At 31.4% G+C, this 26753-nt stretch overlaps 1 protein-coding gene and 1 long non-coding RNA gene across 7 annotated transcripts in view; one reads left to right on the top strand and one right to left on the bottom strand.

Annotated features, from left to right (window-relative positions):
- The window catches only part of LOC134714750 (nicotinamide phosphoribosyltransferase-like), a 28904-nt gene extending 8126 nt beyond the window's left edge, over positions 1-20778 (top strand). Inside the window, exons 2-9 of the mRNA XM_063576271.1 lie at positions 10553-10783; positions 11417-11545; positions 11801-11959; positions 13968-14098; positions 14536-14761; positions 15749-16009; positions 17097-17219; positions 17714-20778. Coding sequence (XP_063432341.1) covers positions 10553-10783; positions 11417-11545; positions 11801-11959; positions 13968-14098; positions 14536-14761; positions 15749-16009; positions 17097-17219; positions 17714-17827 — 1374 coding nt within the window. The 3' untranslated portion in view covers positions 17828-20778. The remainder of the gene's footprint in view (positions 1-10552; positions 10784-11416; positions 11546-11800; positions 11960-13967; positions 14099-14535; positions 14762-15748; positions 16010-17096; positions 17220-17713) is intronic.
- LOC134714734 (uncharacterized) lies at positions 282-7011 on the bottom strand. 6 transcript variants are annotated; one of them, XR_010106573.1, is made up of 3 exons: positions 6988-7011; positions 3118-3224; positions 282-2654 (listed from the first exon to the last, which is right to left on the bottom strand). It is a non-coding gene; the product is annotated as an uncharacterized LOC134714734 (long non-coding RNA). The 6 variants fall into 6 exon arrangements; XR_010106575.1 differs by lacking the exon at positions 6988-7011 and adding an exon at positions 6860-6883; XR_010106570.1 differs by lacking the exon at positions 6988-7011 and adding an exon at positions 6820-6879.
- Positions 20779-26753: the final 5975 nt, after the last annotated feature.

Genomic DNA, 26753 nt, shown 5'->3' with positions numbered 1-26753 from the left:
CAAGCTCCAATATCATGAAGGTCTTATTTCAACGAAGAAATGATGGACTAAAAGAGGCTTTTAAAAGGATATTAATTGTCTGTTGAAAAACATAGTCCTTCAAACCTAAAAAGTGGGTGAAAAAATCCTCATTTAAAGACAATCACTCCTTAAAAGGCGACAGTCGACCAACTATGTACTCAAAATTTGAGTTTGTTAGTAGATCTCAGATATAGGAAGATGTGGTATGAGTGCCAATGAGACAACTCTCCCTCCAATTAACAATTTATAAAAGTAAACCATTAAGATTTTAATTTTCTATTTATTACAATTCTTATCATTTGAAAGCAAACATATATACAAACAAGAAAGAAGTTAAAAATCGTCATTTAAGGGCAATTACTCCAACAAGGAGTCTTTGGTTAATTTTTTCCATTTTGTCTTAATTGTAGATGTTGCATTGTTGATCATTTTTAAAGTTTCTATCTATCTAATATAGTTTTCAAGATAATAGCTACAATGTAAAAAAAAATTGGGAAGTGTCCATATGACACCGTTAAAGCCCCTGCTTGCATAAAATGTTATAAACGAACATACATCGACAAGAACAGTAAAAGTAATGTTTATGTTTGAAATCATAAAATTCAAATAAAAGTAAGATGAGTTCTGCCAAACCGACACATACTAGTAGATCTTATAATCATTTCATACTCAACACATAATTACTATAGTATCTTTACTAATCAATAATTAAAAAGAAGATGAACTCCTTCTTACAGAAATGTTTCCCTCTTGTGCAGACTTAATACCAAATATAATTGTCCTTTTACTCATGATAATTGACAAAATCAGGTGATAAAAACACTGAGATCAATGACACCAGACACAAGACAGACATCTAAATATAATTTATCAAACTCTTCTACCATCTGAAATGAAAAAAGTTGAGATCAGCATTCCTATGTCTTGCATTCTGGAACATATGATTTATATTCTATTGATTTGATCATTCAGTAAGCAAGAAAATGTTTATGCTTAGTTTAACAGGTTTAATTATTTAATGGACATACAGAGAAACTTCAAACAGAAGACAAATGTTTTATTTGTGATTTAAATTGTGGTAGTTCTGAATTAATTCATAAAAAATACAAAGACAGGTATTGCATTATAATCTTATTTAGTTTATTAATCAATGAATAAAACAAAAGTTTCATCTATACAGATTAATTTCATTTAACATTCATCACAATGTACAATCAAATAAAAGTTTACAATTTGTTACAATTTCAAATTAAACATAAATTATGCACAGCAATCCAAGTTTCTTTTCAAGTTTGACTTTCTATAAATCTAATATCTATGAACATTATTTGCATACAATTTCTTAGAAGTATCAGTAGGTAGGAGATACATTAATTTTAAATGTAATAAGTTTTTCAAATTATTATCTTTTCAAATAAAAAAACAATTGTGTTCATTTGTAAATGTTTGAAAAAGGAACATGTCAACTTAAATGATGTTTCAAATTCAAATAAATCATTTATTACCACAGATCTAAAATGCAGAATTTCAGAATTCGTCAATTCTGAATTCTTTCACCATTAAGGTTGATATAAAAAAAATAAGCCATTACTATGTAATTGAGGGGCGTGCAAAAGAAACAATTAATTTTAATACATATTGATACAGATCATCTCTTAATTCAAAATACTACAACTACAGGATTGTTTGACAACCTTGAATATAAATAAAGATAATGTTATCAGCATAAAATTCCACCTTGAGTACATATACACCAAACATGTTCTGATAAATAAAAAAATATTAAAGGGACACAACTCCTGAAAATAACATATATTTAATTTAAAAGTAATACTCTTAAAAGTAAGGGACAATTTGCATCAGCAGATATAAGTTATCATCAATTGTTAGGAACATTAATCTTTATTAAGGGACAAATCTATCCATCAGTGATAATACTAAAATGAGCCACTTTAATTTACAATTTCAGATAAATAATTTAGAAGTAGAGTTATCTCCCTTAGTCATTTGATTTTGGAACTATTTAAGTAAAAAAGTCATATTGTTTGTTTTTACAAAGTATCTTGAATTTCTGCAACATAAATTTCTCTAATACAGTGTTAAATTGTCTGTCTTAAAAAATCTTTAAAATTCATAAAAAAAGAGAGAGGAAGACTTTTAAATCTGTGCACAGTAGATTTCCTTTATGTTGTTCTTGAGATAAAAGGTTGAACTCCAATCATAAAGCTGTAAATAAAGAAGAAACAAATATTGACACATGTTTCCAACTTTAAAAAATTAGAATTCTATGAGTTGTAAAACAAATAGTCTTGCATAAAGTTAGGTTAATAAGGGGAGATAATTCAAGCCTTGAAAAACTTTAATCTATCAAATTTACTTTTACAATACATCTTCAAGTATATAAAAATAGTAAGACTGATATTTTAAGAAACTTTCTTGAACCATATTTTTTAAGTGTATTTTTTGTTATGTGTGTTTTAGATTGAAAAAAATAACATTTTCACATCTATTGTTTTTTAACAATAAAATCTTTTCTTTTAATTTCCTTCAGATGGAGTTGCCTTGTCTTCTCTTTCTTGACAGTTAGTCAGCTTGGGTATAAATAAGTTGATTTCTCTTCATTCTTTGATTCACTGAAAAAGTAAAGCCTTAATCTATTAAAATAATAACTTGAAATTCAAATACATGTTTGCTACTGACAATTGTTTAATGCTACATAATCAAGCAAGATAGAACAAAATAAATTGTCTGAATCAGTAAAATCAGCTCCCTAACAGATTGTACATGTATTTGCCTATGAGACAAATCTTTATAAGAGACCAAATGATACAGAAATTAACAACTACAGGTCATCTGCCACTTTTGTAATATCATAGAATAATTGTCTACTTGAAACTTATATTTATTCAATTGCATATACTTATTTTTTACTTCAATGTGTGATAATTTATTTAGATTATGTGCAATGTAATTTATCAAAATATGTGAAAATGAATGAACAAATTTTAATTGATAAAAAGTGTGTATACATTGATTTATTTTACATGTTTACATTTGTATACACTATTAATACTTAAGACGTGCATATTATCCTACCATAAAAAGTTGACTGTAGGCAAAAGCTGTGAAATGACCAAAATAATTTCATTCTTTAGCTGTAATACATCTGATATCTGAACACTTTTGATGACAATTTGGATAATCTGCGGAAAGAAAAACAAGACTTAGATATCTAGTTAGACACACAATTTCATAAAAATGATGTACAATTAAGAATCAATAATTTAGCATATGATTTTAAATATCACACCATAATGTACATGTCATGTTCTTTATGATTTTCTATATGTGACTGTTCCAAGTCAGCAGCCTGTTATCATTGCTGAATATCATATTTTTTTTTTTTCCTTCTTTTTTACAAAGCTACTTTATGTTTAAGGTGCTTATTTCATACTATTTCATGTGCTCCTGTAGAGGGTTTTTGCCTTGAGGACAGGAAGAGCAATGGAGAATTATCATAAGAAATACAATTTTTCTGACTTTTAAATCTCCTCACAACATTTAATTGCATTTACACAGCTTGAAGGATACAGACCTATCAGTAACATTTTGTGCATACATGTAGACCAAATGGCCCTATAAAGCAAAATCAAGTTTTTCTTTAATGAAATATATCATAAAACTCCTGGACTCGTAGATTGGACACATACAGTGGGCCATATAAATCATGATAGACCTCTCAAAGTGCTTTTTTCATCCCTATACCTGTTTATTGGATCAAGGGGGTGGAAGCAATCATCTGTGGTGCTAAGTTTATTTTTGGTGGTGCTAATTATATTTCTTAAATGAAATATACCACAACAGACCTCTGGACTAGAAGATCGCCCCACATGTGCTTTTCAAACCATCTTGGACCCAAAGAATGTGTTAGACCCCTAAATCTGTCTGTTGGGCCAACGAGAGGAAAGCTACCTCTCATGGTGCTTAGTTTGTTTTTCTTGGTGCTTATATTTAAAGATTAGAATACAGTTTCCTGTTGACCAATGAGCCTTACAAACCAACTTAGTACCCCTAAGAGTATTTCGACTCCTATACCCATCTGTTGGACCAAATGGAGGAAAGTAACCTCCTGTGGTGCTACATTTCTTTTTGGTGGTGCTTATATTTTTCTTCAGTGAAATATAACCAGAGACCCCTAGACAAATGTAGATTGGACCACAGTTGATTTTGGACCAATAGGCCTTACAAACTAAATAAGAACCCCATAGACTATTTTAGACCCACTACCAATCCTTTGGACTATTTGGAGGGAAGCTACCTCTCCAGATGCAAAGTTTTTTTGGTGGTGTTTATATTTTCATCAAATAAAATATAATATAAAAGACCTCTTGACTTGAAGAGTGGATCAAAGTTGTCTGTGGACCAATGAGCCTTACAAACCAACTTAGAACACCAAACAGCATTAAAAATTATTTTACCCGTTTGTTGAACCAATGGATGGCAAACCACCTCCTGTGGTGCTAAGTCAATTTTCCGTGGTGCTTATATTTTTCTTAAATGATATGTACATCAAAAGACCCCAGGACTTGTGTAGTTTGGATCGAATGTGCCTGTGGACAAATGAGATAAACAAACCATCTAAGACCCCAAAAGAGTGCTTAAGACCCTATACACGTCAGTTGGACCAACTGGGGGGAAGCTACCTCCCGTGGTGCTAAGTCCATTTTCCGTGTTGCTTATATTTTTCTTAATGATATATTCACCATCAGACCCTAGTACTTGTGTAGATTGGACCATTTGTGCCTGTGGATTAATGAGCATGACAAACCAACTTAGACCCCAATATAGTGCTTTAGACCCCTATACATGTCAGTTGGACCAATTGGAGGGAAGCTACCTCCAGTGGTGCTAAGTTTTTTTTTCTGTGGTCCTTATATTCTTCTTAATGGTATACACACCAACAGACCTTAGGACTTGTGTAAATTTTATCATATGTGCCTGTGGACTAATGAGCATTACAAACCATCTAAGACCCCAAATAGAGTGCTTAGGCCCCTTTGCATGTCAGTTTGGCCAATTGGAGAGAAGATACCACCCGTGGTGCTAAGTTTTTTTTTCTGTGGTGCTTATATTTTTCTTAAATGATATATACATTTGTACACCAACAGACCCTAGGACTTTTGTAGATTTTATCATATGTGCATGTGGACTAATGAGCATAACAAACCATCTAAGACCCCAATAGAGTGCTTTAGACTCCTATACACGTCAGTTGGACCAACTGGAGGGAAGCTACCTCCCGTGGTGCTAAGTTTTTTTTTCTGTGGTGCTTATATTTTTCTTAAATGATATATACACCAATAGACCCTAGGTCTTGTGTAGATTGGACCATATGTGCCTGTGGACTAATGAGCATAACAAACCATCTAAGACCCCAAATAGAGTGCTTTAGACCCCTATACACGTCAGTTGGACCAATTGGAGGGAAGCTACCTCCCGTGGTGCTAAGTTTTTTTTCTGTGGTGCTTATATTTTTCTTAAATGATACATGTATATACACCAACAGACCCCAGGACTTGTGTAGATTTTACCATATGTGCTTGCGGACTAATGAGCATAAAAACCAACTTAGACCCCAATAGAGTGCTTTGGACCCCTATGCACTTCAGTTAGACCAATTGAAGGGAAGCTACCTCCCGTGGTGCTAAGTTATTTTTCTGTGGTGCTTATATTTTTCTTAATTGATATATACACCAACAGACCCCAGGACTTGTGTAGATTTTACCATATGTGCTTGCGGACTAATGAGCATAAAAAACCAACTTAGACCCCAATAGAGTGCTTTGGACCCCTATATATGCACTTCAGTTGGACCAATTGGAGGTAAGCTACCTCCCGTGGTGCTAAGGTTTTTTTTCTGTGGTGCTTATATTTTTCTTAAATGATATATACATTTGTACACCAACAGACCCTAGGACTTTTGTAGATTTTATCATATGTGCATGTGGACTAATGAGCATAATAAATCATCTAAGACCCCAAATAGAGTGCTTTAGACCCCTATACACGTCAGTTGGACCAATTGGAGGGAAGCTACCTCCCGTGGTGCTAAGTTTTTTTTCTGTGGTGCTTATATTTTTCTTAAATGATATATACACCAACAGACCCCAGGACTTGTGTAGATTGGACCATTTGTGCCTGTGGACTAATGAGCATAACAAACCATCTAAGACCCCAAATAGAGTGCTTTAGACCCCTATACACGTCAGTTGGACCAATTGGAGGGAAGCTACCTCCCGTGGTGCTAAGTTTTTTTTCTGTGGTGCTTATATTTTTCTTAAATGATACATGTATATACACCAACAGACCCCAGGACTTGTGTAGATTTTACCATATGTGCTTGCGGACTAATGAGCATAAAAACCATCTTAGACCCCAAAAGAGTTTTGTAGACCCCATCTTCCTGTTTATTGGACATTGTGGTGGAATTTAAGCTATCATTTGTAGTGGTAAGGGTTTTTTTTGGTGCTGCTATGATTTTTTTAATGATATACCAGAATTGGCCTCTGGAATGGACAACACAAGTTTGGACCCCAAGCTCTGGATGTAAGACCTTAAGACAGACAGAAGCTTCCCGAGATCCTCCTCTGGTGCTTACATCATTTTTTGGTGGTGCTTTAAATTCAACACTATTTTCAATGAAAAAACATTCCGGTAGATTTTTAAATTGGACAAGATATCCCGTCGGGGACTTTGTAATAATTATCTGAACCTAAACAGTTAATTAGACAACCATACATGCCTATAAAATGTGAAGTTCAATGTGGACTAAACAAACCGGATGTTTTGATTTAATTGACCATGCGCAGCTATTACTACGAGTTTTCGATCCGAAACAATCTAAAAGCTAGAAATAAATCGAACAAAAAATGACTGAGACCTTGTCTCAACCATAACACGGGTTACCAGAAAAACGATAATCCAATCAAACGGTGGTGCTTATAGTGGTTTTCATCACGTTTTGATATATATATTATCACTCAACATTTGAGGGAAAATTTACCCTCCCCCTTTTCCTGAATTAAAAGCATATTCCAGATTAAGAGAATATGTAATCAACCTTGCATTGACTGAATACTCAAAGGTAATCAACTGATGAAGAGATGAAGAAATCGATAGAATTATCAACTATAATCAGTCATGTGTGAAAAAAGTCAAGTAGAAATGTAAACTTTTATAATACAGACATGAAAGTTAATTACTTTTTATGATGGCAAGCTATAACATTGTTACAAAGTATAGTATAGGATGGGTTTCTTGCATGTTTCTCACTTGTTCAAGTTGTTATTCAGGATCATTAAAGGGGTGGGTCTTTTCACCACCGAACACCACCGCACACCACCGAACACCTTCGAACACCCCAAAAACCACAAACCACTAAGAAAAACTTTGAAATTATACAATAAAACGATAAAATAAATAAAATAACATATAATTTAATCAATTTTTCGATTTTTATGAGCATCATTTGTATGTTGAAATCGAAAATCAATACCAGGAAAAGCGTCTCCGGATTCATCACTTTCCGGATTACATTGTGTGTGTTAATTTGTAATGATAAGTTAAAGTATCCTGGATCTCTGTTCATTGGAAAGATTTTGATATTTTTCTCTGTTATTATTATTGGTACAACTATTTCATAGAAGAGTTAGAAAAAAAAAATGGAAAAACTTTAAAGTATATTTGTCCATGAGGGTCGGCGGAGTTAAAAAAAGTGGGGTGTTATAAGACTGTTTTCTGTAGATATTTGGACTTTTAATCTTCTATTTTGTTGAATTAATAACTTGAATATTATATTTAATTCACGTTGATAACGATAAAAGACAAAATAATGAACTTTTGGGGTGTTCGGTGGTGTTCGGCGGTGTGCGGTGGTGTTCGGTGGTGAAAAGACCTACCGTCATTAAAGCTTCAATGTACAAAATGTATACAATTACTAATCTATGGCTCCTTTGCTTATTTGTTAAATCAGCTGTCATTGTATATTTTGCATCCTATGCCATTGCCTTAGTTCATTATGTTGTAATTTTAAGAAAATGACATTCATTTCATGAGATGTCAAATCATTGAAATCTAACTTGTATAAATTGTCACCTGGTCACTGGAACTTAAAATGAGCACCAAACAGACATTTACCTCAAATCTGAGAAACCGGCAAAATAAGATTTCTAATTCAACTTCATACAACTTTATAATTCAGAATCTTCTAACCAGCCTCAAAAGGTCAGAATTAAGGTGGATCATCAATATATCCTCAGATAGAATTTTCTTATATACTTACCAAAATGAAGATTCAACTATGCCTTATTTTTTTTTAAATTATAAATACAACAAAGGTTTTGGTCAACATACTATTTTTCAGGCTACAATATTGAATAAGTTCAAATTACCTAAATTTGCTATATAGTTCTTGAAAAAAACTTTTTGTGAACATAGTGAACCAAAAAAATCTATGAGATAGCATTTTGAAATGAATAATTAGAGAAGATAGTTGGTGTTATAAAATATTTGACATGAATAAAAACATAAAATGGTGTCACTAAACTTGTTACTAGTAAAAAAAAATCACTGAAAATCCAAAACTAATGCTCAACTGTTAAAAAGTGATGAAACCAAGATGGACAAAAAGTTAAACCAAATCGAAACAAGGAATATAAGCTCTGCATGAAATACTCTCCTGCGATTAACAAATGTGTCCTTGTTACCATTTTAAATTCGGGCTGACTCAACATTTCAACATGTATGTTTTCCTCATCTTTTGATTTTGCCCAATATATATATATGCTCGCTGTAATTTAATTCTTTATTAGAAAAAAAATGACAGAATACTGACACATCATGTACATTTTAATTGTTAAAAGGACTTATTTAATAGACCACTTTCAAGTTCATCCCTCACCGAAAAAAAACTTGTCAATTATACACTCCTTTATGACATCATTTACCAGATAGAGGGGCTCGTCTGTATCCCTGCACTATTTACGTTCATCAAGTGTCTAACTTAAGTGATCGTCATTGTGCAGGATAAACTAGAAATAATGGATGTTCTGTAATGACAGTGCTCAGTGCTGATTGTCAATTTTGAGAATTCAATTTGCCGTATAATTTGTACAATATAGATTTATAGTTTTCCAACCACTCGCTCAACATTGGAATGGAAGTCACGACGCCCCTAAAGGCACAAATAACGTTCACTTAAACCAGAGTTTTTGACGGAAAGGCATCGAATCTGAAAGTTATCTATTATCTCAAATTTAATATTAAATACAAATATGGAAAATTAATGGATTATCACAGTTTCATAATGGCCAGATCAAAATAAAGCTACAAAATGTAAACAAATCCGGTGCATTTTGTAAATTTGAAAAACACAGCATATTTCTCATTTTACTCTATTTAATTTTGTGTAATATTCCTAATGTACACGTATGTATGTATTCACTTTGATAGCATAGGCTTAAGCCACTTAAGTTCAAGTGGAAAATAGTTAACTCATTGTCAAATCTGATTGACCAATACTCATTTTCAGAATTGTGAGAAACAGTTATTCCTCATAATTTTTTCTTGACCATTACTTTTCAGTAAATTTAAGAGAACAAATCATTGAAGAAGATGTTTCACTATTTTACATATATATACAATTTGTACAATGTCCATCTTGATTTTTTAATAATTTAATTTGGAATGGATAGCTTTATAGTGCACAGATTTTAATTCATTTTTTTTTCAGTACATTTTTACTAACAAGTTATTGTCATTTACACATGATTAAAAGTTTAAAGGTACACATGTATGGCATGTTTTACATTTCTCAGGAAGTTTGAGCACATTGCCAGAGTGGCTTTAGAAATTAAAGGTCATTCCTATTTATTATTGCTGACTAATAATGATACAGCACTGCTATAATCTGCTTGTTACTAACAAGGAAGTAATTGTTTGATCATGTTGATGGTCCTTGTTCATGTTGTTTGTATTGGACCCCTGATGTTTGTATTTAAAATCATATCACACATGTTACATGTATAGCTTTGATAAGAATAATGTGTAATAAAACTAGACACATTATGATTTGGCAGTTGATTTCATCAACTGGTACCAATATTTAAAATTTAGAGGGGGGATAATTTTAAGCGTAGTTTTTGGTTTGTTACATGTATGTCTCTCTCAGCATGGTCAGATTGCATTTTGAGGTGATTTTGCTGCAATTTAATTTTGCATCAGTTTGGGATCAATAGTTGAAATCATGTTTCTTCTGTTATAAATCTTGAATCTTGTATTTTAGCTTTTGCAGTCATTAAAATGTATTCTTCGTTATCTTTCTTAAAATATACATTATACAAATTTACAATGTATGTCATAAAATATTACATTTGACCATAAATAACTCTTTTTGAATATTCTTGATTATCCACTTGAAATTATTGTACAAAAAGTGTACCATTATTGTAATAGATTGTACCTTTTATTTTAGGTTACACATCACTATCAGTACCCACCTAATACCACAGTAGTTAGTTCATATTTTGAGAGCCGGGGAGGAAAATTTCCAACAACTGTGTTCTTTGGTCTACAGTATATCTTGAAGAGATTTTTAACGGGACCAGTAGTAACCAAAGAGAAAATCCAGGAGGCCAAGGAACTATATAAAGTTCATTTTGGTCATGATTACTTTAATGAAGAAGGCTGGAATTATATATTAAAGGTTTGTGTGACAACATCATAGTAATTTTGTCAATATTCATGTAAATAAGTATAAAGCCATTAAGATAGGGGAAAATGATGTCATAAATTAATTTGACCAATGAAAAACTGAGTTCAAACAAACCACACTTTAAATTATAAAATAATCAACTGACATACAGAAGTAAAAATTGGCAAAAAAAGACCATAAGGATTATTCAAGGATTTTTCAAGCCAATTGTAAACAATGCATTTTTACCTGTTTATGGATTATTTGAATTATGAATTTAACTTGTATAACTATAATATGTATAAAAAATACAGCGAAATGCTGAAAAACACAAATTTCTTATATATAAATATAAGAAAATGTGGTATGAGTATCAATGAGACAACTCTCCATCCAAGTCACAATTTGTAAAAGTAAACCATTATAGGTCAAAGTACGGTCTTCAACATGGAGCCTTGCTCACACTAAAAAGCAAGCTTCAAAATGTATATTAAAGGGCCAGAAAAATTACTAGTGTTAAACCATTCAAATGGAATGATCTCTCTGATTGAAAGCTAGTTAAAAGTCAATTTCAACTAATGAATAAACAATCTGAAGAAAAAAAAATTAATTTGAAAATATAAAATTTTATTTATTTAATTTCAGAAACATAAAGGCCACATCCCACTGAGAATCAAAGCTGTACCAGAAGGAACAGTTGTACCATACAAAAATGTTCTCTTCACCGTAGAAAACACAGATCCTAAATGTTTCTGGTTAACTAATTATTTTGAAGTAAGTATATAACTACAGAGAATTTTATACCATGAGCTTAAATAATGGTTTTATCCTTCCTTCTTTGATAACAGAAATGATAGTTCTTTAGATTAAAGATCTAAAACTTAGTTGTGCATAATTTATTTTTCTGATTTTCACATTATTTGAATAACATAAGATGATATGTGCATCATGACAATTCATAATTTTTTTTTGATTTATGATATGCATACTAACAGGACCTTGTTGTTAAAGTCTTTCTTTATATTTCAGACTTTATTAGTCCAGGTATGGTATCCAATGACAGTAGCCACAAACTCTAGATACCAAAAAGAAATAATTGCCCAACACTTAGATGAAACAGCTGACAATTTAGATGGCTTGCCGTTTAAGTTACATGATTTTGGGTTCAGAGGATCAACATCAGTAGAGGTGATTTTTAGAATACAGAGAATTAATAGTTATTATTTATGGATGTATGTAAATAAGGAGTTTCATTTTTGTCAAAAACTACCCAAGAAAAAAACACACAAAGACAGCAACAAATGTATGAGATACTAGAAGTATCAACTTTATAGAATATTTGAGTAAACTTTAATTCTTTGTAAGTGTTTGAACTTATTTTGAATATGCATGAAAGATTTGCAACATGTCATTAAGCAAAATCACAATAAGTCTGACTTTTATTGCAGACATCTCAATAAAAAAGAATCTAAATAAGAAATGGTTTTCTTTGTGAAGATAAATAAGCAACCAGTCTTCTAGTTCTCTAATTCATACTTCAAATGTCTTGTCACTTTAAAAAATAAGCAGCAGAATGTTAGATAAATGAACGAGGACACCTGTTCTTTATATTGAAATTTAAATGTCCTCGATTTTGACATCTGTCAAAGTATGTCAGATAAATTCACTTAATAAGAAGATTAGTTCCAGATTAATATCACTAAAGATAGTATAATCTGGATCACTTAAAGCAGATATTACTTATAAGTGTGTTTATTGTACAAGCTTTTTCTAATTAACCCACGTCATTACAGTTTAACTTGCTGATTAAGACTATTATTTAGACTGTGACGTACATTTGAAATAATTAAACCTTACAGTTGTATTAAAACTATTGGGTAATACCTAATCAGGTGACTTGGAAGTATTAAAGGTAAATAAAAAAGTTGTTGCCCTTAGAAGTGGTAAATACCCAAAATGTCAGCCGATCAAGATTATTGAGCACACATGGAAATAGACCTATTTGGTTCACAATTTTGTATATTCACATATTCTAGGGTCACAATTTTTTATCAAAAGAAGAAGAAATGTTGAGTTAAAATAAATGATATATCTATTCCCATGGATAAATAAATTTCCATCATTTATTTCGTAGCAAAAATCTATAAATATACCTCTTAATATAACTTAAGAGTAGTTCATATTTAAACAATTTCATTAATCAACAAATTATAATTGCAGTGATATATTTTCAATATGATTTTACACTGGATTTTAGAAAGACTGTAATTGATTTAGGGATGTACAGAAGGCAGAGGTGGCTGCCAAAACACTATCCGTTCATTAACATGAAAACACTTTAAAGAAATCTCTTCAAATATAGATATGTAGTTTTTGGGTAAAGATTGCATGAAACAATCAAAACCCTATGTTACTGTCTTCATATCTACATGTAAATCCTCATAGGCTGATCACTACCTTTTTTAAAGCACAAAATATAGTGCATTAATTATAACCTTCTACACATCCTATACATGACCATTTCTAGAAACTTATCAATGGAATATATGCTCAGATATTCATTTTACAAAACCATGTTACATCTGATAAACAAAACTGTGAAAGGAATCTAACATCTGTTCCAAAAATATGAATCATTGTTAAAGTCATCTTTAAAATTCAGAGTTATCTCCCATTGTCCAGATTTTTGGTTGAATGAACTACAACCAATGCTTATATTTACATTACAATATTTAATTTTACTTCCCACTGATAAATTGAAGCAATCTTTACCTTTCAGTGCTAATAAGGAAGGGGGATAGGACCTTTATCGGGACTCCGGGATCGAGTGTTTTAAGCTCAGGATTTCAGATCCGGGAATTCTTGTTTTTGAATTTTGGGACCTCTGGATTTCGTGTTTTTAAACTCTGAATTTCATGTTTTTAACCCTGGGAATTCGGGATCAGGACCCCGCCTACCCTCCCTCAATAAGAGCTTTGATTTATGTATGTAAGGAGTACCACCATGAGATATGGTGTGGAGGATGTATCAATACAGGTTAATATTGGAATATATGTAAACTTAGTTATTATACCTGTCTAACCTTCCAAACATATCACCTTCAATTAAATAAGGGTAAAACATTGAGTATAAGACTGATATTCCTCAAGATTCAAAATTATGATTTTAATGAAAATGATCTGGTTTCTTTTTTTAGTCAGCTGGTATCGGTGGATGTTCCCATCTTGTGAACTTTCAAGGAACTGATACAATAGCAGGAATCATGACAGCTAGAACCTATTATGGTTGTGAAATAGCAGGCTTTTCCATACCAGCAGCAGAACATAGGTTTGTTTAGCTCATATTGTTTTATTGTTCTTGTTTCATTGGTAAGCAAACCACATCATCTTATGAATAAATGTACAAAGCTTCAATATCACAAAGATTTTTCACTGCTTACAATAATAAATGCATGCACACATATCTGAATTTGCAGAACCTTTTTCAAGCTCTAGATATAGTTAAAAGATAAATTGAACACTTGCCGGTAAATAAGTTAATGCTAACATAGTTTTGATTGTAATATGACTTGCATTTATCATTTAAAAGGTCCACCAACAATTTAAAGAATTATTCTTGCAGCATATTCAATGATTTCAAGTTACATTGGAATTTAGAGGCAGTTTTGGTGTTTAAACTTAAAAATCTATAATAAATGAATATGTCTTTTATTCCTAAATTAGCAAGATCATTATGTTTACAGTAATTTATATGTATATTTTCAGTACAATTACCACCTGGGGAAGAAATGGTGAATATGAAGCTTTTAAAAACATGTTAACAAATTTTCCTACTGGACTTGTTGCTTGTGTTAGTGACAGCTATGATCTGTGGAATGCCTGTGAGAAAGTCTGGGGTGAGGAACTGAAGGATTTAATTGTGTCACGAGGGGATAAAGGAACTCTTGTTGTTCGTCCAGATAGTGGAGATCCACCAGAGATTGTTGTCAAGGTAACCATATTACTATTTATGATATGATTATTGTTGTAAAGGTAACCCTATATAGATAAAAGAAGATGTGGTATGAGTGCCAATGAGACAACTCTCCATCCAAGTCATAATTTGTAAAAGTAAACCATTATAGGTAGGTCAAAGTACAGTCTTCAACTCGGTGCCTTGGCTCACACTAAACAGCTCGCTATAAAGGGCACCAAAAATGACTAGTATAAAACCATTCAAACAGGAAAACCAAAGGTCTAATCTATATTAAAAAAAATGAAAAATACTTATGAACCAACCACATCTAAAAACACCAGGTTCCTGACTTAGGACAGGTACAAACAAATGCAGTGGGTTAAGATGACTTTATTTATTATACTACTACAAGAAAACATCATTTAAAATATAAGCAATAGAAATAATTTAAATTATTATGCAACATCAAATATACATGATTTAACTCCAAAGGATAAACTGGGAATTGAAATATGGTCTCTCCTTTGTCTTCTTCCTTGTGTTGGGCTTCTGTTTGGCTGTGCAGGATGAATAGATGTGTAGCCACCTCCAGAAAGAGTGGGAATGTCAAATATGATTTGCTATCTGCAAATTAAGAACCCTTGCAACAAATCTTTTAAGAGTATTTTTAGGTGGCCTGTTGCAATGCAAAATTTATGTCCTTATCAAATATACTATCATTTTCCAGTGGCATTAGAAATTTGACATCCATCATCCAAGTCAAGCCCCTATTACAGTACCGACCTATTTTTGTTACTGTGTTCTAATCATGAACATGCATATTTATTTATATGTTTTGGTTTCTATTAAATGCACGGTTAAATTTTATCATATAATTGAAAAATTGGATCTGAATGTTCTTTCATCATAAAAATATAGGACTTTTTCATTTGACTTTAAAAATATTTTTATTTATGATAGTCAAGATATTATCTTCAAAAAGGGTATGTTTGTTGTGATTACTTATTTATTTATATTTTCCAGGTGTTGAATATTTTAGGAGATAAATTTGGAACATCAGTAAATAGTAAAGGATATAAAATGTTACCTCCATATATAAGAGTAATACAAGGGGACGGTATAAGTTATGAAACATTAGGTGCAATTTTAGAAAATATGAAGAAACATAAATGGAGTGCTGACAATCTAGCGTTTGGAAGTGGTGGTGCTTTATTACAAAGATTAGACAGAGATACACAGAAATGTGCTTTTAAATGCAGTTATGCAGTCATCAATGGAAAAGAGGTAATTAATCTTACTCATAAGACCAAGTAGGCCAATTAAAGCTACAAATGTAATAAGATGTACTTATACTTTTGGGTATTTAGCAGAATTGCTATCAATGACTAGCTCTTCCTCTTAATAACATTTAAGCGTCCTGCAACAACCAGTTCTACTTTTGACATCAATTATATACATCCACAAAATTTTGAGATGGTATAATTATATGATATTGTTTGATGTTAACTTGAATATTAGTGTATGGATATCTTTGAAATTGTACTGCAAAGTTTCATACCACAATATGAAGGTTTGGATTGGTTTTAGGAGTTATTGTCCAAATAGTTTACAGTAAATGTTGAGTTTCAATTTTCAAAGTTTGTAAACCACATTCATCCTGGGTCAGAAACCTTCATATGTATGTTGTGTTAAATATTTAATCCCAATCCCAATTCACAGCAGTATTAAGTTGGAATGTCCCCAACTGTTCATGATTCCAACTCTTGGATCATAGCAAACTGCTCCCTGTGGATCATTTTATTGTATGTGTTGGGACTGTTGCACAATTTTGTTGGAAGTTGGGAATTTGAGTGATTTTATGTAACGGCAGACAAAACTGAATACAAGTGTAAATATGTATTGTTTTCACTTTTTTTTATGCCCCATTTATGTGCATTATGTTTTGTGGTCTGTGTGGCTATTTGTCCATCTGTCCAGATTCAGGTTTGTTTTTTTTTGGTCAAAGAATTTTTCATGAAGTTGAAGGCCAATAAAACACAATAAAGAGAATAGTAAGGTTGCATTTAGGGTCAAAAATAAAAGTCTTTGAATAACAAAAATGTGATTTTGAATAAGTAATGCTGAAACATTTGTAAAATCAATTTTGTGATTGATAAAGGCAACCTGAAATGTTATATTTTCTAATTTGAATGTGGTTAGCCTAGGTTAGTATTGGTTACTTCATGCAAAATTAAACTGCAAGAAAATTGATTGAAGTATAAACTTACAAATTACATACAATAAGTCATATACCACATGATGATGCTACACAGTAATTTGAGGTTTTAATCAGTTTTCTTACAATAATACAAGTTAAACTTTTTTTTTACAGGTGAATGTCTTCAAACAGCCAATCACAGATTTGGGTAAAAAGAGCAAGAAAGGTCGTTTATCTTTAGAATGTGAAAATGGTGAATACAAAACTCTAGAGGAAGGAAAAGGAGATCCTAAAAAGGTAACAAAAAAATGATTAAAGCTGCTTAATCTAGAAACAGTAATATCTACAAGGAATGAATTGTTCAAAATACAAATGATTGAAAAAAAATTCTTAAGTTCAACCAATTTAAACTTTTCTATTTACCAATATCTGATGTCCATCGAAACCTTTTTATCTGATTTTGGTCAGAAATTGTATATCCTGCATTTAGTTGGCTGCCATCATTTAAAGTTCAGTCTGTGATTAAAGCTTTTAAGACAGCAATATCTTTGTCATGATTAATCCTTCATTGAAATTGTGAAACTTGAACAAGCTTTGTTGTGATCAAATATATTTTGAAAGTATTTTTCTGAGCATACATAGTTTTAGGGATACTTATGAATCACCTAGTCCAACATTTGACTGCTCTTCTTTTACTTGTCTGTTTACTGGCACTGTATAGAACTAACACATGTGTCACATATCATCGTGACTTAACATTTATTTATTCAATTTAATTATTTATTTTTCAGGACTTACTTATTACAGTGTTTGAAAATGGAAAATTATTACGGGACTATACATTTGATCAGGTTCGACAAAATGCTGAATTGCCATTGGTTAAAGAAAGGAAGACATCATCATAATAGAAACCTAGTCAATAACCAAGATTACTTTTATATATAATGCAATTCCTTCACATCAACCATAGGAGATTTCTTCTACTGCCACACAAATCATTTACAATCTCACTTGTTAACATTTGTCATATGTTTGTAAGTCCAAAGTCCAAAAGTGAGTCTCTGGTGTGTTTGAATATTTTGTGTATGGGAACATTACTCTTGTATATATTATGGATAAGGGTACATTCCTCTTGTGAATATTATGTATAAGGGTACATAACTCTTTTGAATATAATGAATAAAGGTAAATAACTCTTGACTGTATTAATAACCGCTGAATCTCCTTTATACTAATCTCGCTATGACTTTACTGGATGTCTATTCTCCACCATTAATTTATATACACACTTTTTGTCTCTCCTGTAGTGAAAGTTGCAGAAGACAGACTCAATTGTGCTGTTCAAGTTTGAAACCCAGTTTTCAACAGTTTTAGGTGGTTATTTTGTAATTAATTGTAAACTAAGAGATTAATAACATAAATATGTTGTCAGTAAGTATTAAAACAAGTAAACAAAAATATAAAGCTCCAGGGAAAATTCTAATAAGGGAAGTCTAGAAAAACTGACAATGCTATCAATCAACAGAACAAATGAAATTCAAACTTACATTTTCCAGACATTTTCCAAGTAGTATTGGGTAAAACCTACTTGTATGACAATTGTTTATAGTTATGTAATTGGAAAAATTGGGTGCGCAACCCAAACACACAATAGGTTAATGTGACCAGAATTTGGATCCAGCAGCAAAAAAAATAAAAATATCATTTTCTTGAATAAACACATGAAAAGAAAAACTTTTTTCGTTATTATACTCCTAAACAAAATTCCTTAATCCAAGCTTTAGTAAATTTGTTGCATATATATTCATTGATGTAAAGCACAAAATGTAAGTAATTTTAATTGATTTTATTCTTATCAAAGAAAGACAATCTACTAAAATTTGAAATTCTAATCTCAAACAAACTCTTTTTAAAAAAAATCGATGAGCAGATAAAAATATTATTTAATAAACTTTATTCAATCAATGAAGCTTTAGAAAATAAATACCAGAAAAAATATTACGATGATTTCTTTTTATTAAGTTTTGGTTATTGGATAATTAAAATGATAAAAATTGTATTTATATCATAACAAGGTACCCTGTGCTAAAATTTTCGTTAGAATATAGAAATAAATTTGTTTTCTAAGGTCTTGTTTTGTTTTTTTTAGTTTCTAAACATTTTCTATAAACTTTATTACTTTGTATCTGAAGTTGATCTTCAAATCTAAACCAAACTCCAATTGACTATTGCATGAGACATTGGAATTGTAAATTTGGTACAATTAGAGAATAAGTTTATGGGTCAGGGATGTATACATGCTTAGCTTGTCATTAAATCTCCATATATTGTGAAAGCGAATCATTGTTGAACCTTTCTTTTTCTTTATTATGATAAACACACAGTGTGGTGTATTAAAATAACCTTTTCTTTTACAAAGATTTAACATGGAAAATTATTGTTACTTTAAAATGATTGGGCTTGTAGAACCTACTTATAGATTTGTCATGAAGGCTGGTCATTCCATTGTACATGTTGCACAGTTTCAGTCATGTCTAACTATTTATTTACCATAAGCATTCCTAAATATCATCTTAGACAAGTCGGAGTTAAATGATTTATTTTGTTTTCGTCTACAACACACTTCTGTTCACAAAAATCTTACAGCCTGGCCTATAATGTATTGCAAGTGACACTGTCATAAGATTTATTTGAAAATGACCACAGTTTGCACTACTGACTAGCTAATGTCAATAAAATTACGTTTATGATATTTTTTATTGAACTTTATGTAGTTTTTTGTTAATTTTACAATTTAAGTTTATAATTTTGTATTGAGCACCTTTTTGTTTTTTCATAACATTTTTACTGAATTTTTATAGAATATATGTATAGTTGTAACATTTTTGAAAGAAATATATATGTTTATACAATTGAGTGCTAATATTGTTATACGTTCACAGATCTATATACAGGGATACTAGTAGCAATTTAAATTTGCAAATTCAGGGGAAAGTTCTTCAAATTTTGGGTAGTCAATCCTTATTGAGTAAATTTTGAGGAGTTAGAAGGATCACTGATGCACATATCATGAATAAAAATTTGACCATTTTCAAAATTTGTGTCTCCAGATAAGAGTTTGCTGACATATCTGTTAATGTAAATTGCATTCCTTTCAAAAGAGGTTTTAGTGATTAAAATGTCTTGCCATGTTGACTTTAAATGCCATGAAAATTCTCCTTAACAAACAAATAAAAGTTGACTTTCAAGATCATTCTATGGCTTTTTTTAGAGATCCCCTTAATAGAACCAGGATCTTTGTAGTATGTTTAAAGGACAAAAGGTGAAGGACACTTTTCTACTTAAGTAATTGGCATGACACATCGAGGAATAAACTACATTTTATTTTGTAATGTCAGAAATGAACAAGAGAATTTAATACTTGCACATTATCTTTGTTTTGTTAATTGGTTATTTAAACATCATATTTTAATACAAATGTCAAAACTCAAAACCTATCTTGCCACTTGTTTAATTAACTGTTTGATGTAGCTTAAGCAAATGTCTGAAGCAGCTATATATTTTTTCCATGTAAAATTTTTTACAATTTGGTTATGTTAAGAATACACATTCAGATCATGGTAATGAGAGTTAAGTGATTAATATTCATTAGATATATCATATTGTCAGTTAATACATTCTCATTTGATGTAAGATGAATATTCCTTTTAACTGTCTCATCTCTTTTTCTTTACAGCAATGTAAAAGTTGTTTGATCTTTACAAATCCTTTCTAATATATTTTATGCAAAGTTAATGTAAGTGATTAATTGTTACCGATGAACCAATTTATAGCAATAAAAGTTGTAATATAAAAATGTTGTGTCTTTGTGCATCTGACTGTATCATGGTATGGGTTTCACCCCTGTTTGTTGTGTCTTTGTGCATCTGACTGTATCATGGTATGGGTTTCACCCCTGTTTGTTGTGTCTTTGTGCATCTGACTGTATCATGGTATGGGTTTCACCCCTGTTTGTTGTGTCTTTGTGCATCTGACTATATCATGGTATGGGTTTCACCCCCGTTTGTTGTGTCTTTGTGCATCTGACTGTATCATGGTATGGGTTTCACCCCTGTTTGTTGTGTCTTTGTGCATCTGACTGTATCATGGTATGGGTTTCACCCCTGTTTGTTGTGTCTTTGTGCATCTGACTGTATCATGGTATGGGTTTCACCCCTGTTTGTTGTGTCTTTGTGCATCTGACTGTATCATGGTATGGGTTTCACCCCCGTTTGTTGTGTCTGTGTAGATTTGACTATCATGGTATGGATTTATTGTTTATGTGTAGATTTCACTGTTATATGGTAGTGGTTTGTTGTGTCAGTGTAGATTTTACTGTAATATGGTTAAGGTTTGCTGTCTGTGTAGATTTGACTATCATGGTATGGGTTTATTGTTTATGTGAAGATTTCATTGTTATATGGTAGTGGTTCGTTGTGTCAGTGTAGATTTTACTGTATAAATATGGTTAAGGTTTGCTGTGTGTGTAGATTTGACTATATCATGGTAATGTTTGTTGGTCTGTGTATATTTTACTGTAATATGGTTAAGGTTTGCTGTGTGTGTAGATTTGACTATATCATGGTATTGTTTGTCGTGTCTGTGTAGATTTTACTGTAATATGGTTAAGGTTTGCTGTGTGTGTAGATTTGACTATATCATGGTATTGTTTGTCGTGTCTGTGTAGATTTTACTGTAATATGGTTAAATTTTGCCTTGTCTGTGTAGATTTTACTGTAATATGGTAAAGGTTTGCCATGTCTGTGTAGATTTTACTGTAATATGGTTAAGGTTTGCTATGTCTGTGTAGATTTTACTGTAATATGGTTAAGGTTTGCTATGTCTGTGTAGATTTTACTGTAATATGGTTAAGGTTTGCTATGTCTGTGTAGATTTTTCTGTAATATGATGTGGGTTTGTTGACTGGGTAGATTTTACTATACTATAGTATAGAATGTAGATTTTACTTCATCATGGTATAGGTTGTTGTGTATATGTAGATTTGACTGTATTATGGTATGGGTTGTTGTGTCTGTGTAGATTTGACTGCATCATGGTGTGGGTTTGTTACTTTGTTGTAGATCTGAATTATAAATGGAGTAATTAATAAGTATTTCATCAGAAATTGAACCCTTGTGATTCTTTGTTATGCTAATACTAACAATATACTTTGATTTTAGATTTTGGACTAAAATATGTAAATGTCCAATTTAAAGTTTTTCAGTTCTTTTGCCCTAATCATTTTGTGTCACAAACCTATGATGTGTCAAATATTCAATCAAAATTATATATCAGAGCTGTTTTAAGCTTAATTGATTTGTTCATACTTGCTCAACTGTTCAGGTTTTGACCTCTGCAAAAAAATCAGGTTTGTTGTCACTTTAACAGCCTCTTGTTTCGTGTACATGTTAGACTGCCATAGAACTGCATCATGCAAATCAGATTCTAAAACTTTCTCATTTTATATGAAGCTCTTGAGAGTTGATTGGGTATCAAACTAATATTTTTGCCCCTGCTGTGGTGGAGAGGGCTCTAAGTTTTATCCTTGTCAATCTGTATGTATGTACATCCCAAAGGTGGTTTCCTTTCTCTAACTTTAGTTTGCCTCAATCAAATGTTTTGAAACCTATACACATTACACAATGCTTATTACCACTAAATACAGATCAGGTTTGAAATTTGGTAGTGTCACTTTTACTAATCTAGAGAATTTCCTTTCTCAAACTTAAGTTTGCCTCAACCAAATATTATGAAACTTATACACAATGCTTATTACTACAATATTCAGATCAGATTTAAATTTAAGTACCCTTACTTTTAATGTTCTAGAGTTATGCCCTTTTATAAATGGAAAAATTTCAAAAATATTAATCAAGTAATTATTTTTGTTGAGCCTGCAACTTTTGTTGCAGAAAGCTCGACAGGGATAGTGATCCGGTGGCGGCGGTGTTAGCTAACTTCTTAAAAGCTTTTTATTTTAGAAGGTAGAAGACCTGGATGCTTCATACTTAGTATATAGGTGCCTCATGTTACGAACTTTCCGTCAGTCACATGTCCAATGTCCTTCACCTCATTTTTATGGTTCAGTGACTACTTAAAAAAAAAGTTAAGATTTTTTGAAATGTTAAATTCTCTCTTATTATAAGTAATTGGATAACTATATTTGGTATGTGCGTACCTTGCAAAGTCCTCATGCCCGTCAGACAGTTTTCACTTGACCTTGACCTCAATTCTTGGATCAGTGAACAAGGTTAAGTTTTGGTGGTCAAGTCCATATCTCAGATACTATAAGCAATAGGTCTAGTATATTCGGTGTATGGAAGGACTAAGATGTACATGTCCAACTGGCAGATGTCATCTGACCTTGACCACATTTTCATGGTTCAGTGGTAATAGTTAAGTTTTTGTGTTTTGGTCTGTTTTTCTTATACTATATGCAATAGGTCTTCTATATTTGGTGTATGGAATGATTGTAAGGTGTACATGTCTAGCAGACAGGTGTCATCTGACCTTGACCTTATTTTCATGGTTCAGTTGTTATAGTTAAGTTTTTGTGTTTTGGTCTGTTTTTCTTATACTGTATGCAATAGGTCTTCTATATTTGGTGTATGGAATGATTGTAAGGTGTACATGTCTAGCTGACAGGTGTCATCTGACCTTGACCTCATTTTCATGGTTCAGTGGTCAAAGTTAAGTTTTTTAGTTTTAGTCTATTTTTCTCATACTTTATACATTAGGTCAACTATATTTGGTGTATGGAAATATTTTATGATCTATACGTCTGTTACGCAGGTTTTATTTTACCTTGACCTCATTTTCACAGCTTATTACTCAGTGTTAAGTTCTTGTGTTTTGGTCTGTCTTTCTGAATTTATAAGCAATAAGTCAACTATATTTGTTGTATTGAAGAATTGTTAGCTGTACATGTCAGCCTTGCATTGTTCATCTGAACTTGGCTTCATTTTCATGGTTCATTGATCAATGTTTTGTTTTCTTGGTTAATGTTGAGTTTATGTGACAGTTGTAATAAAGCTTTATATTTGGTCTATCAACATAATATCTATGATTAGTAAAGAAGGCGAGACATTTCAGTGTGTGCACTCTTGTTTTAAATTGCAGTTATCTTCCTTTGTCCATGATTATAGTTGACTCAAATACAATCAATGGTTTTGGAAATTGGAGTTATCTTTCTTTGTCCAGAATGGTAGTTGAATCAGCTTAAGCCAATGCTCTATTCAATGCAATATTCCATTTTACTTCCAACTGGTCCGAGTACACAGTTATTTCGTAGTGCATTTCTTTTAGACAATAAATGTAAATAAAAAAAATCCCACCTGCGCTTTCTCAATAACATTTTTACAGTGTGTTGTACAACTTTTGGGACAAATTATATCAAAATTATAGAAAACTTCATCAGCTCTAACTCAAAATATGGACAATTTTGTGTTAAGGGGGTCTTGAAATCTTTTGACAGCTTCCGAAGTGCTAAATTTTGACCTTTTTCAGCTGGACCTAATCACTACTTTACCTAAATATTTATGACCCAAATTTTTTTACAGTGTCATTTCACCCCCCAACTTGCTATATGAGGCATAAAACATGGAGAATTAAATTTGGAAGGGGTATAACAAAAATTGGCAAGTAACACACTGTCCACATTAAGGACTATATTCGTGAACAACGAAAATCAAAGGACGATAACTGTGTACTCGGACCTAATAGGATAGAAAAAGTTGACCAATCTTTATAAAACTTGGTATGACACAAGCCTAATATATTATAAGACTGCTTACAAAGTTTCATAGCAATAGGATATATATTATAGACACTATGATTAATTCTATATTCAACTTTACGTGTTAAATTTGGACGTTAAAATTGAGAAATTTCAACTATCAACATTTGGGGCTTTTAAAATTAAAATATTGCAAAAAAATACTTTTACAATGCCTTAATATATAATACATCATGTATTTAAAGCAATAGAGTACTCATTTTATATATCAGACTTAGCATAATTTTTCAAAAGTCAAATTTATATGAGCCTGTGCCTAAAAATGGAGGTTTTCCAATGAAGGGGAGCCTTACATGAAGGTGTAATATTTTCCAGCAATTTTAAATTTGTGAAGCTTTTTGATTATAAATGATCCTTACATATGTACTTAATGTACTTTAAATGGAAAGAAAACTTACAAATAACATATCATATTAGTTTAAAAGGGTCTTAGGCCAAGTATGACTAAAAATAATTTAGGGTCAATTTAGGCCGTAGCACATATTTACATTTAAAAATGCATATTGAAGCTATAGGAAATAAAAAATTGTGTCTTTTCTATCATTTCTATACTCAGGTGACATGATACAATGAATCTGAGCTCAAAAAGCCTCTTACATTCAACTTTTTGAGCAGACAGTATGGTCTGATACAAAGATTTTTCACTTTTAGTGAAATACTTGCATGCAATTTTAGTCTCAACAGGCTTATATTTGAACCACATGGTATCCTACAGAGGTAAAGAAAGATATTATGTGAAATGAAACAGGTACAAAAGACATTGTTAAGTGCTTTTTATACAAATTTAGTGAGGTCTTTATTATGGACTTCAACTTTTATGTACCATGCTCCTCACATTTAACTTGATCCAAACAGGGCGTTAGATGAGGGTCATTTATACAACACACTTTGCTCATATTGTCTGAGATAATCTTCTTTTCTGTAAATTCAGAGTTCACAAATGAGTAATACAACTGGATTAAATCATAGAAACACAAAAATTGACACATGAAAACATGTCAGATAGAAAGTCAAAATGCCACTTATGCATCAAAATTGAAAAAGCTATGAAATGCTTATTTTGACCATATAATGCCAAAATTGGTCATTTTTGCAGAAATTCTATCAAATAAAAGTTTAAATCCTTTACTTTTATGCTATTTGACAAATTGACACCATCAAATCATTCAGGGAAGTTGCCAAAGTACAGATTCTATATTTCCTGATTTCACCTCTTAGGTCCGAGTACACAGTTATTTCGTAGTGCATTTCTTTTAGACAATAAATGTAAATAAAAAAAATCCCACCTGCGCTTTCTCAATAACATTTTTACAGTGTGTTGTACAACTTTTGGGACAAATTATATCAAAATTATAGAAAACTTCATCAGCTCTAACTCAAAATATGGACAATTTTGTGTTAAGGGGGTCTTGAAATCTTTTGACAGCTTCCGAAGTGCTAAATTTTGACCTTTTTCAGCTGGACCTAATCACTACTTTACCTAAATATTTATGACCCAAATTTTTTTACAGTGTCATTTCACCCCCCAACTTGCTATATGAGGCATAAAACATGGAGAATTAAATTTGGAAGGGGTATAACAAAAATTGGCAAGTAACACACTGTCCACATTAAGGACTATATTCGTGAACAACGAAAATCAAAGGACGATAACTGTGTACTCGGACCTAATAGGATAGAAAAAGTTGACCAATCTTTATAAAACTTGGTATGACACAAGCCTAATATATTATAAGACTGCTTACAAAGTTTCATAGCAATAGGATATATATTATAGACACTATGATTAATTCTATATTCAACTTTACGTGTTAAATTTGGACGTTAAAATTGAGAAATTTCAACTATCAACATTTGGGGCTTTTAAAATTAAAATATTGCAAAAAAATACTTTTACAATGCCTTAATATATAATACATCATGTATTTAAAGCAATAGAGTACTCATTTTATATATCAGACTTAGCATAATTTTTCAAAAGTCAAATTTATATGAGC

The sequence above is a fragment of the Mytilus trossulus genome, chromosome 1 (genome assembly GCF_036588685.1).
Source record: "Mytilus trossulus isolate FHL-02 chromosome 1, PNRI_Mtr1.1.1.hap1, whole genome shotgun sequence".
NCBI classification, from domain to species: domain Eukaryota; kingdom Metazoa; phylum Mollusca; class Bivalvia; order Mytilida; family Mytilidae; genus Mytilus; species Mytilus trossulus.
Note: the sequence above shows the minus strand (reverse complement) of the source record. Positions and strands in the feature narration are given on the sequence as shown.